Source organism: Oncorhynchus gorbuscha, linkage group LG04 (genome assembly GCF_021184085.1).
Source record: "Oncorhynchus gorbuscha isolate QuinsamMale2020 ecotype Even-year linkage group LG04, OgorEven_v1.0, whole genome shotgun sequence".
NCBI lineage: Eukaryota > Metazoa > Chordata > Actinopteri > Salmoniformes > Salmonidae > Oncorhynchus > Oncorhynchus gorbuscha.
Window position 1 is genome coordinate 48310419 of NC_060176.1, and position 14678 is coordinate 48325096.

The window sequence follows — 14678 nt, forward strand, 5'->3', positions numbered from 1 at the left end:
TGTCAAGACAACACAGCAATGACCAGGATGCACAAAGAAACATTGGTACCTGGAAAATGAAAACATTTCAATTTATTAAATAACAAAATAAAAGCATGGAAAAACTTGTATGATCATTTTCCCCATGTTTGCATTGCAGCCATTTGTTGTGCCACCTGCAGTAGGATGGCGGTTGCTATGCTGTTGTGTGTCAGGATGCATCAATTTTGATCAAACTGGACAGGATGTGCCCAAATCTGATTGGGGACTGACTGGTCCACCGTTTCTGACAATTAAGGCAATTCCCGAACTGAGAAGAAACAAATCACTGGCAGTTGGTTTAATACACACAATAAAAAGTTGGTTTTGTGCTACTTACTGACATACCAAAAATAACTCTACAATTGTTTGTTTTTTTACTTTTTAAAAACATCTTTTCAGTTAGTGAATCCTATCGAGGATTATATTCTGAGGATTAACAAACATCTACTCAATCTTTTGGGGAGTGCAGCTGTATTCAATGTAGACTGAGCTATGATACAGGTGTTTCACACTATGAATAAAATTAATGTCTATTCAACACGCATACAGTATGTAGTACAGACGGAAGGAAACCTGTTTCTTTAAAAAAAAAGTGAGTATGTCACAACCCAACATACTGAGAATCTCATGTATGCTATATATAGTATTACCATACATCACTAATAGAAATCTTCAAGACACTTGTGCATATTTTGTTAGGTACGTGATTTTCAGCTCTGGCATATTTAACCACCGTGGTGGCAGAGTTGTAGCCTATCGTTTCTGGCCTGGAGGGAGGGGAGGGGTGTCGTTGATGTGCCTGAGGCGGATGCGCTGGGTGTAGCTGGCGTGTGCAGGGCTGTAGCGGCTGGTGAAGTCTGGAGAGCCTGTGTGCCGGGCTGGACTGAAGCGGCCACCGGCAGGGGACAAAAGGCTGCTGACAGGAGAGCCATGTGTGAGGGGAGAGGCCCGATGTACCCTGGCGCTGCTTTTTACCGCCACAGGGCTGGGCCAGCTGAAAGACAAACAGAAACAAAGACATAATTACAGTCTGTGTTTATTACTTCCATACAATAGCAACTGGCATTTTAAGCACTTGTCAATGTGTTTCCATATTTACAAGAAAACTTGCAGGCAATGACAACTGTTCATGGGGGCATTTTTTTTGTTTGTTGCTGTGAAGAATCGTCAAACCGACCTTTGCATGTCTGAAGAGGTGTATGTTTGCATTGTACTTTTCCATTTCTGAATGCTGGGGAACTTTGAGGGGTCAATGTCTATGACTTCTATTGCGGACAGGACTTCTCTGTCCAACTTAGTTGGCGAATCCCTGAAAGACAAAACGAGAGAGACAAGTTGAAAGTGTTGACAAATGTAATTTCTGTTGCTTGCTAATGTCCTTAACTAAAAACCTCAGAACCGTCACTGTAATCCCCATCACTTGCCCTTCAATGAAAAGTCCCCTTCTGAAGCGAGGTGGGGTCCGTGCTAGGAACTCATGGGAGTTGTCCAGGGATGTATAGGAGCTGGATGATCCGGAGCTGCTCAGATCCCTCCCCCCGTGATCCCACGACTTAGATCTGGAGCAGAGCGTGCGCCCCGACACCGTCCCTGGCCCGCTAGTCCTCCGGCCCAGAGCCTCTAAGCTCTCCTCAGCCGTAAAGTACTCCTCCGAGCTGCCGCTTCCACCACTGGCCCGGTCTTCCACCTCTCCCTCCCTCACACGCCTCTCCCTGTCCCCAGGCTCCAAGCTACAGCCCCTCTCAAACAAATAGTCCTCGTTGTTGTTACCCCCCAGCGTGAGGCGGCCCACCCCAGCTGCCAGTTCGCCCCGGGAGAGTCCCTCCCTGTGTCCCCCGCTACTCCTCCGCTCCCTGGTAAAGCTGTCCAGCCCGTCCTGCAGGGACATCCTCTCAAACTCTACCATCAGGTTGGAGATGGGCGACAGCAGGTGGGAGGGGGACGAGGAGGTGCGGGGGGACCCCTTGTCCCCGTTGTGAGTCCTCTCTGCCCCCGTGGAGGGACAAAGGCCGTTGTTGCAGACGGGCGAGAGGAGGCTCTCTGACACGGAGGAGCACAGAAGGTCTCGCTCGGCAGCTGTCTCGATGAGGTCATCGGCGCCGTGGTGGGACACGGGCAGGATGTGGAACTCATGGAGGGCCAGCCCACCCACAGCGCCCGCCAGACTGTCCTTAGAACACGCTGAGGTGAAGCTGGTGAGCGCCGCATTCTGACGGTTCTTTATCTCCTCCAGGCTGACGTCATCACCCTCGTCCAGGAAGGCCCCCACTGAGATGGAGTTGCAGAACTTCTTGGGCTTCCCTGTGAATGGCAGAGAGGAGGGACAAAATGTTTGTTAAGCTACAAGAAATACATTTACTGGCCAGTCTAAAATAGTACAGGAACACCAATTCAAGATGGCGGCATCTCATCTCTCCTTTCTCAAACTAGATCATTGGAATTCAATGCCACAGCTATAGAGTTTATCAAGAGCAACTGGTGAGGGTAACATTACCTGGGGAAGGGGTTCTGAAGCGGTTGCTGGTGACGTTCTCCCCTGCCTCTTCGTGTGCACGCTGACTGAAGTCCTTCTTGCTGAGGTACTCCTCCAGCTTCCGGAGGCCGTCTGCAGACGACAGGTCTGTGAAACTATCCAGGAAGTCCCAGTACTCAGCCCAGGGGTGGCCCAACTCCCTGGCAAGGTCTCTGAGGGAAAACATAACACATTAGTGTTGGAGAAGCGTGCGTACATTGTAGTGGGTGTAAATATGTATTCTTCCTTTTTCTAAGACATCCAAATGTCAAAGTGACTGCACTGGTAAAGTAACGGAGACACAGTAGAACATCGTTGTTGAACTTTCGGACTTCCAGACGTACCTGCCCACTCTCTCTGCTCCACGGTCAGGGTCAGACTTCAGGATGTGCTGGAAGTACCCTGCCCTGTCTCGGGGGGGCGTCTTCCACACCCGACGGAACTCATCTGCCTGCAAGGAAGACACCAATTAGAAGTCACATACGTCCTGTGTTTCGACAACAGCTTCCCACATGAAAATAGAAAAGAAAGAAATGACGTGTGAAAATAAGAGAAAAAGAGTGTGAGGTGAAAGGAGATGATGCGATAATGACCTTAGATGGGCTGAGTGGGCCAGCGAATGCCCTGACTGCCATCACCGGATCCATGGGACTTCGTGTGAGCCTGGGAGCCAGCGAACGAGGAAGAGTTTCTGATGGCTCAGGTGACCAGGGAGCATCAATGACAGGCTGGGATGAGTTGTCTACGGCCCTCAGTAGGCGTATATAACAGCGATCTGTGACAGAAGAGAAGGTGTTATTGGGTAAATAGTGAAGTAAAGGAAAACAAAACTTAAGTCGTGTGATTGGAAGGCAGTGAACTTACCTTCCAAATAGTCACATATCTTCTGTTTCACCTCTTGGGTTTTGTTTTTTCTTTCACAAATAACCTGTCAGGGAAACAGAAGAATTTCATGAAAATCAAGTAGTCATGTGGACCAATCAGCAGTCGGTAGCTAGTTGTTAAAAATCTATATTTCTGGAGCAACTCACATCAGATGGCTTCTGGTCGTACTTGTTTTTGCAGTTTTTATCTGTATCAGGATGTGAACACAGGACATTCACCACTTCTGGACACCCGAACTTACAGGCAAAGTGGAGTGGTGTCTCAAAGCCCTGGGACAGACAACCAAAGTTACACACATACAGAGGCACTTCAATCCAAAACACACAAGTCGGTTACAGCTCAACCTAAACATACAGCAGGCAATAGCCATGCACTCAAAAAGTAGTTTCACAGAGTTTACATCATTTGTCGATTTTTTACAATTAGTTTATCTGCACAAACGGCCGGCTTATTCAGTGTTATACCTACAGTTAGACCTACAAGGCAGCAGGCAATACACATATGAAGAGAGCCAGTGGTGTAGTGGATGGTATACACAGGTATACCCACTTTCTTTAAGTGGCCATTTCATATACTAACTTATTTTTCCCAACGCTGTGTATACGCCATACTAATTAATAAGGCTGATGGAACAGATCAGAATGTTTTGCTTGAAAATGTTAGCAAACTATTATTTCTTCACATTTTAAGTGAACTCAATGTGCACACGGCGGTAGGCCTACGAGCAAATGTTCCAACTTGCAATTTGCGAGAAAACACCGGTCTAAAATGCGACACCGCACATTCTAGAGGTTTCATGGACAGAGACGGACATATCCGTTAAGAGATTTAGAAAGAGGGGAGATCTAAAAGATGAAACTACTGTCTCACAGGTAGCTAATTTGACTAGGATAATGCCTTTGGCTGCTAGACAATGAAACCTGTCTCACAGGTTGCTAATTTGACTAGGATAATGCCTTTGGCTGCTAAACAATGAAACCTGTCTCACAGGTAGCTAATTTGACTAGGATAATGCCTTTGGCTGCTAAACAATGAAACCTGTCTCACAGGTAGCTAATTTGACTAGGATAATGCCTTTGGCTGCTAAACAATGAAACCTGTCTCACAGGTAGCTAATTTGACTAGGATAATGCCTTTGGCTGCTAAACAATGAAACCTGTCTCACAGGTAGCTAATTTGACTAGGATAATGCCTTTGGCTGCTAGACAATGAAAGAAATGAAACTACTGTGTCACGGGTTGCTAATTTGACTAGGATAATGTCTTTGGCTGCTAGACAATGAAAGAAATGAAACTACTGTGTCACGGGTTGCTAATTTGACTAGGATAATGCCTTTGGCTGCTAGACAATGAAAGAAATTAAACTTCTGTCTCACGGGTTGCTAATTTGACTAGGATAATGCCTTTGGCTGCTAGACAATGAAATCTGTCTCACAGGTTGCTAATTTGACTAGGATAATGCCTTTGGCTGCTAAACAATGAAACCTGTCTCACAGGTAGCTAATTTGACTAGGATAATGCCTTTGGCTGCTAAACAATGAAACCTGTCTCACAGGTAGCTAATTTGACTAGGATAATGCCTTTGGCTGCTAAACAATGAAACCTGTCTCACAGGTAGTTAATTTGACTAGGATAATGCCTTTGGCTGCTAAACAATGAAACCTGTCTCACAGGTAGCTAATTTGACTAGGATAATGCCTTTGGCTGCTAGACAATGAAAGAAATGAAACTACTGTGTCACGGGTTGCTAATTTGACTAGGATAATGTCTTTGGCTGCTAGACAATGAAAGAAATGAAACTACTGTGTCACGGGTTGCTAATTTGACTAGGATAATGCCTTTGGCTGCTAGACAATGAAAGAAATTAAACTTCTGTGTCACGGGTTGCTAATTTGACTAGGATAATGCTTTTGGCTGCTAGACAATGAAAGAAATGAAACTACTGTGTCACAGGTTGCTAATTTGACTAGGATAATGCCTTTGGCTGCTAGACAATGAAAGAAATGAAACTACTGTGTCACGGGTTGCTAATTTGACTAGGATAATTCTTTTGGCTGCTAGACAATGAAAGAAATGAAACTACTGTGTCACGGGTAGCTAATTTGACTAGGATAATGCCTTTGGCTGCTAAACAATGAAACCTGTCTCACAGGTTGCTAATTTGACTAGGATAATGCCTTTGGCTGCTAAACAATGAAACCTGTCTCACAGGTAGCTAATTTGACTAGGATAATGCCTTTGGCTGCTAAACAATGAAACCTGTCTCACAGGTAGCTAATTTGACTAGGATAATGCCTTTGGCTGCTAGACAATGAAACCTGTCTCACAGGTTGCTAATTTGACTAGGATAATGCCTTTGGCTGCTAAACAATGAAACCTGTCTCACAGGTAGCTAATTTGACTAGGATAATGCCTTTGGCTGCTAAACAATGAAACCTGTCTCACAGGTAGCTAATTTGACTAGGATAATGCCTTTGGCTGCTAAACAATGAAACCTGTCTCACAGGTAGCTAATTTGACTAGGATAATGCCTTTGGCTGCTAAACAATGAAACCTGTCTCACAGGTAGCTAATTTGACTAGGATAATGCCTTTGGCTGCTAGACAATGAAAGAAATGAAACTACTGTGTCACGGGTTGCTAATTTGACTAGGATAATGTCTTTGGCTGCTAGACAATGAAAGAAATGAAACTACTGTGTCACGGGTTGCTAATTTGACTAGGATAATGCCTTTGGCTGCTAGACAATGAAAGAAATTAAACTTCAGTGTCACGGGTTGCTAATTTGACTAGGATAATGCTTTTGGCTGCTAGACAATGAAAGAAATGAAACTACTGTGTCACAGGTTGCTAATTTGACTAGGATAATGCCTTTGGCTGCTAGACAATGAAAGAAATGAAACTACTGTGTCACGGGTTGCTAATTTGACTAGGATAATTCTTTTGGCTGCTAGACAATGAAAGAAATGAAACTACTGTGTCACGGGTAGCTAATTTGACTAGGATAATGCCTTTGGCTGCTAAACAATGAAACCTGTCTCACAGGTTGCTAATTTGACTAGGATAATGCCTTTGGCTGCTAAACAATGAAACCTGTCTCACAGGTAGCTAATTTGACTAGGATAATGCCTTTGGCTGCTAAACAATGAAACCTGTCTCACAGGTAGCTAATTTGACTAGGATAATGCCTTTGGCTGCTAGACAATGAAAGAAATGAAACTACTGTGTCACGGGTTGCTAATTTGACTAGGATAATGTCTTTGGCTGCTAGACAATGAAAGAAATGAAACTACTGTGTCACGGGTTGCTAATTTGACTAGGATAATGCCTTTGGCTGCTAGACAATGAAAGAAATTAAACTTCTGTGTCACGGGTTGCTAATTTGACTAGGATAATGCTTTTGGCTGCTAGACAATGAAAGAAATGAAACTACTGTGTCACAGGTTGCTAATTTGACTAGGATAATTCTTTTGGCTGCTAGACAATGAAAGAAATGAAACTACTGTGTCACGGGTAGCTAATTTGACTAGGATAATGCCTTTGGCTGCTAAACAATGAAACCTGTCTCACAGGTTGCTAATTTGACTAGGATAATGCCTTTGGTTGCTAAACAATGAAACCTGTCTCACAGGTTGCTAATTTGACTAGGATAATGCCTTTGGCTGCTAAACAATGAAACATGTCTCACAGGTTGCTAATTTGACTAGGATAATGCCTTTGGCTGCTAGACAATGAAACCTGTCTCACAGGTTGCTAATTTGACTAGGATAATGCCTTTGGCTGCTAAACAATGAAACATGTCTCACAGGTTGCTAATTTGACTAGGATAATGCCTTTGGCTGCTAGACAATGAAACCTGTCTCACAGGTTGCTAATTTGACTAGGATAATGCCTTTGGCTGCTAAACAATGAAACCAGTCTCACAGGTTGCTAATTTGACTAGGATAATGCCTTTGGCTACTAGAAAATGAAAGAAAGTTCATTTGAAAACCAATAGAACAGAAGAGCACATATGAGAAAGTCTTTATAAAATAATTATTTATATGGTGGAATTTTGGTTAGGCTACTTTGAAGCAAGGGAAGACATGCCCCATAATATGAAGTGAAACGTCCAGGTTTCAAAGAAATCAGGAACAGGACAAATATATTGATGCTAATGATAGACCTAACTATCTTCTGGTAGATGGAAAGGCTTTCCCAAAAACCTTCTCTATTAAATGTTAACTAGCTACAAAGTAGCCAATGCCTACCTGGCAGAATGATATGATTATTTTAATCAATCCAGTGGCCATTTGTTTTCACAAACTCCATCGCATGTCCGCAACAGAAACACCGGTAACCAAAGAAAACAGTGCCAGTTGCCTACACAGCTGAATTAAAGGGTAGGCCTTACCACACACACACACACACACACACACACACACACACACACACACACACACACACACACACACACACACACACACACACACACACACACACACACACACACACACAAAATCTCTTCAAAAGTAGTCTCCTGATGTGGTTTAAGCATTGTTCTGGACTATTTTAAAAAGTATGACATTGAGAGCAGAAATCTGGGAAAAAAAGGGGGAATATCAGAAACCTGTGAATTTCTGACCCGGTTGACAGCCTCATTTATCTGTTTCAATAGTAGGCATACTATTACCCTACTTGCACAGTACAGCTTGGATTGGCCTGACTGTGAAATAACAATATGGGATTCAGTGGGTATGTCACAGTCAATAACATTTTCACACAGGGCGCCTGTCCTTCGCAGGAGGACCATTTATAATGTTTTTTTTTTGTTGACACAATTTCAGAATACCCACTTCTCCATGACAACCGCTACACCGCTGGAGAGAGCAGTATTGTAAGGAGACTCACAGCTTTGTCGGGAGTATTAAGGTAAAGGTCCACGATGTAGCGGATGCGTTTCTGCATCATGGCCTCCAGGTCATCAGGGTACATGAGCCTCATGAAGTCCGGGTTCTCCAGGGTCTCCAGCAGGAGCTGGGCGATCCCTGGCTCGTTCTCCTTGGCTGCCACGTGCATCACATTGTACCTGCATCCCTCCTGGGAACACACGGAGGAATGAACTTAGTGTGTGGAGAACTTTGAGGATGAATTATTCTGCTAACTAAAAAAAAAAAAAAAAAAAAAAGATTGATTTCATCCACACCACATATATCATCACAGTATATTAATCTGGTGCAGTAGTATAGGCTGTATTAAAGGTGGCGCACATCCACTAAAGATTATTGTTCCACCCTGACTCGCCTGCACTACGGTGGGGTTGTCTCCAGAGCCGATGAGATAGCGTGGGTTGCTCCAGACCAGCTCACTGAAGGCCACCACATCCCCCTTCTCCACAGCTTTCCTCAGTTTGGCTGTCAGGTCCTGGCAGCGAGGGCTTTTGAAGCTGTTGGCCCTCTCCCTGTTGATGGTGTCTGCCTCCACGACAGGGACGTTGTCTAGTACGATAGACCCGAGACATGGAGACAGCGGAATGCGATAAACAGCTTACTCTTGTTTCAAACATGGACGTGTGTCCAAGAAATGAAACGCTATCCAAATACCCTTGAAAAGCACTGACTGTGTATCTGTCTAGGAATGTACAAATAAGTACTGAGCTAATGTCTTTTTTTGTGAGGAGAGAATAATTGTCCTCAGCCCAACACTCACCCTTGCAGAAGACCAGGCCTGGTACGACAGGGGAGACACAGGGGGCAAATTTACAGGGAGAAGGGTAGTAGTCACTGATCCCCTTGGCAAATTTCTCAGCATCCTCTCGATTGGAGAAGGCTTTAAAGCGAGCTCCTTTCATCATCTTCACAGCCTGAAGAGCCTCCTTCTTATCTCCATACACATGGGACCTCTCTGAACCAGAAAGAACAAATAAACATTGAAATGTATGTTTAGATCGCTCTGGATGTCTACCTACAAATGGAAACATTCCAGAATTGGATATAGAACAGATCATGGTCAGATATTATGCCATCACAAACAAAGCAGCTCAAAGCCTTACTACTGCTAAAAATGGTAGTCGCCATGCTGATCCAGAATGCCATATAAGTTGACAGATGTTCTGTGTCTCAACCACTGACTTCAAAACAAAAATAACTCCTGAACAGCATGATGTCATGGACAACATAAAATGTTTGAATTGGACATTGACTGTGGTGACAGCATGCGGGGTCAACTTCATTCTTGGATCAACATAGCTAGCCTGCCAACAGTTCTCTACCTTTGCATTTCTGTGTGAAAATAAATAATTACATAAACTTTTGAATGATTAACAGGCCAAAGTAAATTGCAGGTTTGGGTGATTCCTCCCCAAAAAATGTAACAAAAATATACATGTTTCCCCCCCCACAAAATGTTATTCATTGGTCCTTTGGAGGAAGGATTGTTGACATACATTTGAATCTTAAAGCATAATAATTATGCTTACAAATATATGACATATACCCTATATATACAAAAGTATGTGGACGCCCCTTCAAATGAGTGGATTTGGCCATTTCAGCCACACCGGTTGCTGGCAGGTGTAGAAAATAGAGCACACAACCATGCAATCTCCATAGACAAACATTGACCTTACTGAAGTGCTCAGTGACTTTCAACGTAGCACTGTCATAGGATACCACCTTTCCAACTAGTCAGTTCGTCAAATGTCTGCCCTGCTAGAGCTGCCCCGGTCAACTGTAAGTACTGTTATTCTGAAGTGGAAACGTCTAGGAGCAATAACGACTCAGCCGCAAAGTGGTAGGCAACACAAGCTCACAGAACGGGACCACCAAGTGCTGAAACGTGTAAAAAAATAGTCTATCCTCGGTGGCAACACTCACTACAGAGTTCTAAACTGCCTCTGGAAGCAACATCAGCACAATAACTGTTCGCCAGGAGCTTCCTGAAATGGGTTTCCATGACCGAGGAGCCACACACAAACCTAAAAACACCATGCACAATGCCAAGCGTTGGCTAGAGTGGTGTAAAGCTTGCCGCCATTGGACTCTGTAGCAGGGCTGCCCAATTCCCATCCTGGTGGGCTGAAACACTTCTGGGTTTCATTCTCTCCTAATCAGTGAATAATTCAGACCTGGGACACCAGGTGAGCACAATTAACTACCAGGTAGAAACAAAAACAAAAGTGTTCTGCTCTTTTGTATTTCTGTAGAGTCTATTATGTTAAACAATATAGCAGAGCAAGTGGTACAGCTTCATATAGTGCATTCTGAAAGTATTCAGACCCCTTGACCTTTTCCACATTTTATTACGTTAGTCTTATTCTAAAATGAACTAAATGAAAAATAAATAAAATAATCCTCAACCTATACACAATACCCCATAATAACAAAGCGAAAACACATTTAGAAATGTTAGCAAATTTATTACAAATAAAAAACAGATCTTATTTACATAAGTATTCAGACCCTTTGCTATGAGACTCGAAATTGAGCTTAGGTGCATCCTGTTTCCATTGATCCTCCTTGAGATGTTTGATTGGAGTCAACCTGTGGTAAATTCAATTGATTGAACATGATTTGGAAAGGCACACACCGGTCTATATAAAGGTCCCACAGTTGACAGTGCATGTAAGAGCAAAAACCATGCAGTGAGGTCAAAGGAATTGTCCATAGAACGCCGAGACCAGATTGTGTCGAGGCACAGATCTGTGGAAGGGTACCAAAAAATGTCTGCAGCATCGTAGGTCCCCAAGAACACAGTGGCCTTCATCATTCTTAAATGGAAGAAGTTTGGAACCACCAAGGCTCTTCCTAGAGCTGGCCGCCTGGACAAACTGAGCAATCGGGGGAGAGGGGCCTTGGTCAGGGAGGTGACAAGAACCTGATGGTCACTGACAGAGCTCTAGAGTTCCTCTGTGGAGATGGGAGAACCTTCCAGGCAGACAGCAATCTCTGCAGCACTACACCAATCAGGCATTTATGGTAGAGTAGCTACTCTTCAGTAAAAAGGCAAATGACAGCCAAAATGGAGTTTGCAAAAAAGGCACCTGAAAGGACTGACCATGAGAAACAAGATTCTCTAGTCTGATGAAACCAAGATTGAACTCTTTGGCCTGAATGCAAAGCGTCACGTCTGGAGGAAACCAGACACCATCCCTATGGTGAAGCACAGTGGTGGCAGCATCATGCTGTGGGGATGTTTTTCAGTGGTATGGACTGGGAGACTGGTCAGGATCGAGGGAAAGATGAACGGAGCAAAGTACAGAGAGAGCATTGATGAAAGCCTGCTCCAGAGCGCTCAGGACCTCAGACTGGGGAGAAAGTTCACCTTCCAACAGGACAACGAACCTAAGCACACAGCCAAGACAACGCAGGAGTGGCTTCAGGACAAGTCTCAATGTCCTTGAGTGGCCCAACCAGAGCATACTTGAACCCGATCTAACAGCGACTCTCCCCATCCAACCTGACAGAGCTTGAGATAATCTGCAGAGAAGAAGGAGAGAAATTCCCCAAATACAGGTGTGCCAAGCTTGTAGCATCATACTCAAGAAGACTTGAAGCTGTAATCACTGCCAAAGGTGAGTAGATTGAGGGGGGGAAACAATGTATTCCATTTTAGAAGACTAACATAACAAAATGTGGAAAAAGTCAAGGGGTCTGAATACTTTCAGAATGTACTGTATGACAGTTTGCTTTGTAGCACATACAGATGAAATATTATGGCGTCTAAAAGGAGGCCAAAATGTCAAATATTCTAATTGAAATGAATTATTTCTCAATTATGCTTTAAAATACAAATGTAAAAGATAAGTCAACAATTTGTATCTTACCATTTGTAGCCAAGACATCATCCCACAACGGACACACTCCATAGAAGAACGTTGGTGACATTTGTGCTGTCTTTGAAGGAGTCTCTGCTTTAGACTGAGAGCCAGGGTCTTCCACACCGATATTACAAGGGGTCCTTGACTTTACTGTGAGGCCAAGGTCCTCTTCCTCTGGGGGATTGAGCCCCATTCCGTAACCAAAATCCACCTCATCACTGACAACCTTAAGAGAGTCAGTGCCAGTCGGTGTCGATGTTGTGGCACATGATGGCACCGGTTTGGCCTGCCCTGCTGCACTGGCTGCCTTTGCACTGCTGCCTGGGCCTGTGGTGGTGGCATTACTGCTACTGTCCGTGTCTGTGGCGCTGCTGCTGCCCTCGGCTTCTGTCAAGACGCGGGCCAACTTCCTCTCGAAGATGGCGCGAGTGGTGGCCGTGATTGGGCCGCACTTGAGGTCGGCCCTGGTGAACTCCTCTCGCAGCTCATCTGCACTCAGCCCTCTCAGCCCTCTCAGAACCGCCTCCATGCTTCAGCTAGGCTACCTGCATTGGGGAGGGAGGGATTTGATAGTCAAACTGCTGTGTAATGATAGGGACACTGACAGTATAATACAATACAATGAATAATGTGCCTATGGCTACTTCTTAATCTTTGCATGGTTAGGAAATAGATTTTAAACATATTTAGGAAGAATTAAAAACACAAAACACCCTTTTAAGCTTATTGATAACAAGTCCACCCCATTCTAGAAAGCGGTAAGTACAGCTCTGCCATTAAAGGACAAAGAGGTATAGCTGTAACTGTTTCAAAGCTTAGAACAAATTATTTCTCTCGGATATGAAAAAACCCTCAAACAAACCTTAACCCCACTGCAGCCCGCCTACGTGACACTTGGTTTTTAAGCAGCTTCACAAACATGCAAGCCATAATGAACGGAACGAGCGATTCGAAATATTTGTACCGGGGTGGAAAGCTCTGGTCAAAATCTAGGAATAAAGCACATTTTAAAGCCTTTTGCGTTCGTTATTTTTTAACATCACCGATTTCAGAGGAGGCGGGGGAATATTTCGTATCTTAATCGATTCAATCGCATGGTGTCACGCCCAAGTGCCATTCCTGTTGTCTACTTTCGTGCATTAACAATTTGATATCATGTCTTCATGGTAATTTTACCGATACAAATATATTTTTAACTCAGACTTGATTACATCAGACGACACATATACATCTCGACTTACCAGACATCACCTTAATTTATTTTCGTTCATGATCTGAAATGTATTTTAATATTCAGCAAATATAAACTGTTGAAATAGACAAAGCTCAAGACGGTCTGGAAATGTCTCATTGTTTACAAGACATTGTACGCATGCTCACTTCCAAGGCAGGGCTCATGCCAGTGAGGGGGTTCGATTATTGTGTCCCGGGGTACACCGGCTACGGCCCGTCACTTCATCGGGCAAAAACGGAGAGGGAGGAGAGCCCTTCTCAAATCGAACAGTAATATGGGCAGCTCGGTCATCATTCAAAAACAGAACATCTCTTTTTCATAAAATAAATGTTAGGATTTTCAAATATTTTTCATTGGGAAGGCAGATAAAGCGTTTTAATCAAAAACAAATGTTCATGTGAAAAAACAATCCTAATCACATTACTACACGTGCTTAGTTAAGTCCATTTTGTTTTGAGCGGACTTGGCCGTCGCACAGAGCCGGGCATCTGGCTCAAGCCCGGGTGGCAGTGCGGATCTAAAATGAATGGAATAAACTTTCAGCCGGTGTAAAACACAATTAATTGCTGGCTAGTTAAACCGGAAGTTTAGCCTAAAAACTAGCTAGCCAGCAACACAATTCTCATAGAACATTGGTAACTTTTGGCTAGTCGAAGAAAAGTATACCCCCACAACATTAAAATCAATTCGATCCTTCAGAAAAACACCACCAGGTAGCTAGCTACCCGTGTATAGGCAGACATACGCTAGTTGCTGTACAACCAACAATTAGCAAGCTCGTTAGCTGTGACAACTGTAGATTGAATAAATAAATTGGAATACACAATGATATTTTGTTAACGCAACGACTGGTAAATTTTGACTTGGAAACGTCACTTATTTCACAGTATTTGAAATGACAACATAATCAACGTTAGCATGCACACCTCCTTGATCTCCTCCTGTCCTCACTACGACGGTTTCAAAATGTGATGATAAAGGACCCAGGTTTTGACTAACATAATGCTTGCTCGAAATTGAGCCTGTACTCTGAAGTGAGCCATGCCAGCCAGTCAGTCATAATCTATCACTGGTGTAAAGTAAATCCTTTAAAGTACTAACGTTACTTAAGTAGTTTCTTGGGGGTATCTCTACTTTACTATTTATATTTTTGACTACTTTTACTTCAATACATTCCTTAAGAAAACATTGTACTTCTTACTACACACATTTTCCTTGACTCCCAAAAGTA

At 43.6% G+C, this 14678-nt stretch overlaps 1 protein-coding gene across 3 annotated transcripts; it reads right to left on the minus strand.

Annotated features, from left to right (window-relative positions):
* Positions 1 to 46: 46 nt before the first annotated feature.
* LOC124034181 (ankyrin repeat and LEM domain-containing protein 2-like) lies at positions 47 to 14508 on the minus strand. Of its 3 annotated transcripts, none has more exons than XM_046347024.1 (13): positions 14374 to 14508; positions 12220 to 12758; positions 9105 to 9299; positions 8700 to 8893; positions 8307 to 8495; positions 3565 to 3687; positions 3398 to 3461; positions 3127 to 3308; positions 2878 to 2984; positions 2516 to 2706; positions 1446 to 2322; positions 1199 to 1330; positions 47 to 1015 (listed from the first exon to the last, which is right to left on the minus strand). In XM_046347024.1, the coding sequence occupies exons 2-13, from the start codon at positions 12740 to 12742 to the stop codon at positions 775 to 777; spliced, it is 3018 nt and encodes a 1005-aa protein (XP_046202980.1). In that variant the 5' UTR covers positions 12743 to 12758; positions 14374 to 14508; the 3' UTR covers positions 47 to 774. The 3 variants fall into 3 exon arrangements, with proteins under 3 accessions (XP_046202980.1, XP_046202979.1, XP_046202981.1); XM_046347023.1 differs by lacking the exon at positions 14374 to 14508 and adding an exon at positions 13455 to 13604; XM_046347025.1 differs by lacking the exon at positions 14374 to 14508 and adding an exon at positions 13076 to 13336.
* Between the last annotated feature and the right edge of the window lie 170 nt (positions 14509 to 14678).

What these genes read in the sequence shown, in the direction of transcription:
- LOC124034181 (XM_046347024.1), bottom strand. Translation starts at nt 12,742, where the DNA reads ATGGAGGCGGTTCTGAGAGGGCTGAGAGGGCTGAGTGCAGATGAGCTG. An exon ending in TTAATACTCCCGACAAAGCT is followed by an intron (nt 3,688 to 8,306) that starts GTGAGTCTCCTT and finishes TGTCTGTCCCAG; the next exon opens with GGCTTTGAGACACCACTCCA. An exon ending in GGAGCAGAGAGAGTGGGCAG is followed by an intron (nt 2,707 to 2,877) that starts GTACGTCTGGAA and finishes GTTTTCCCTCAG; the next exon opens with AGACCTTGCCAGGGAGTTGG.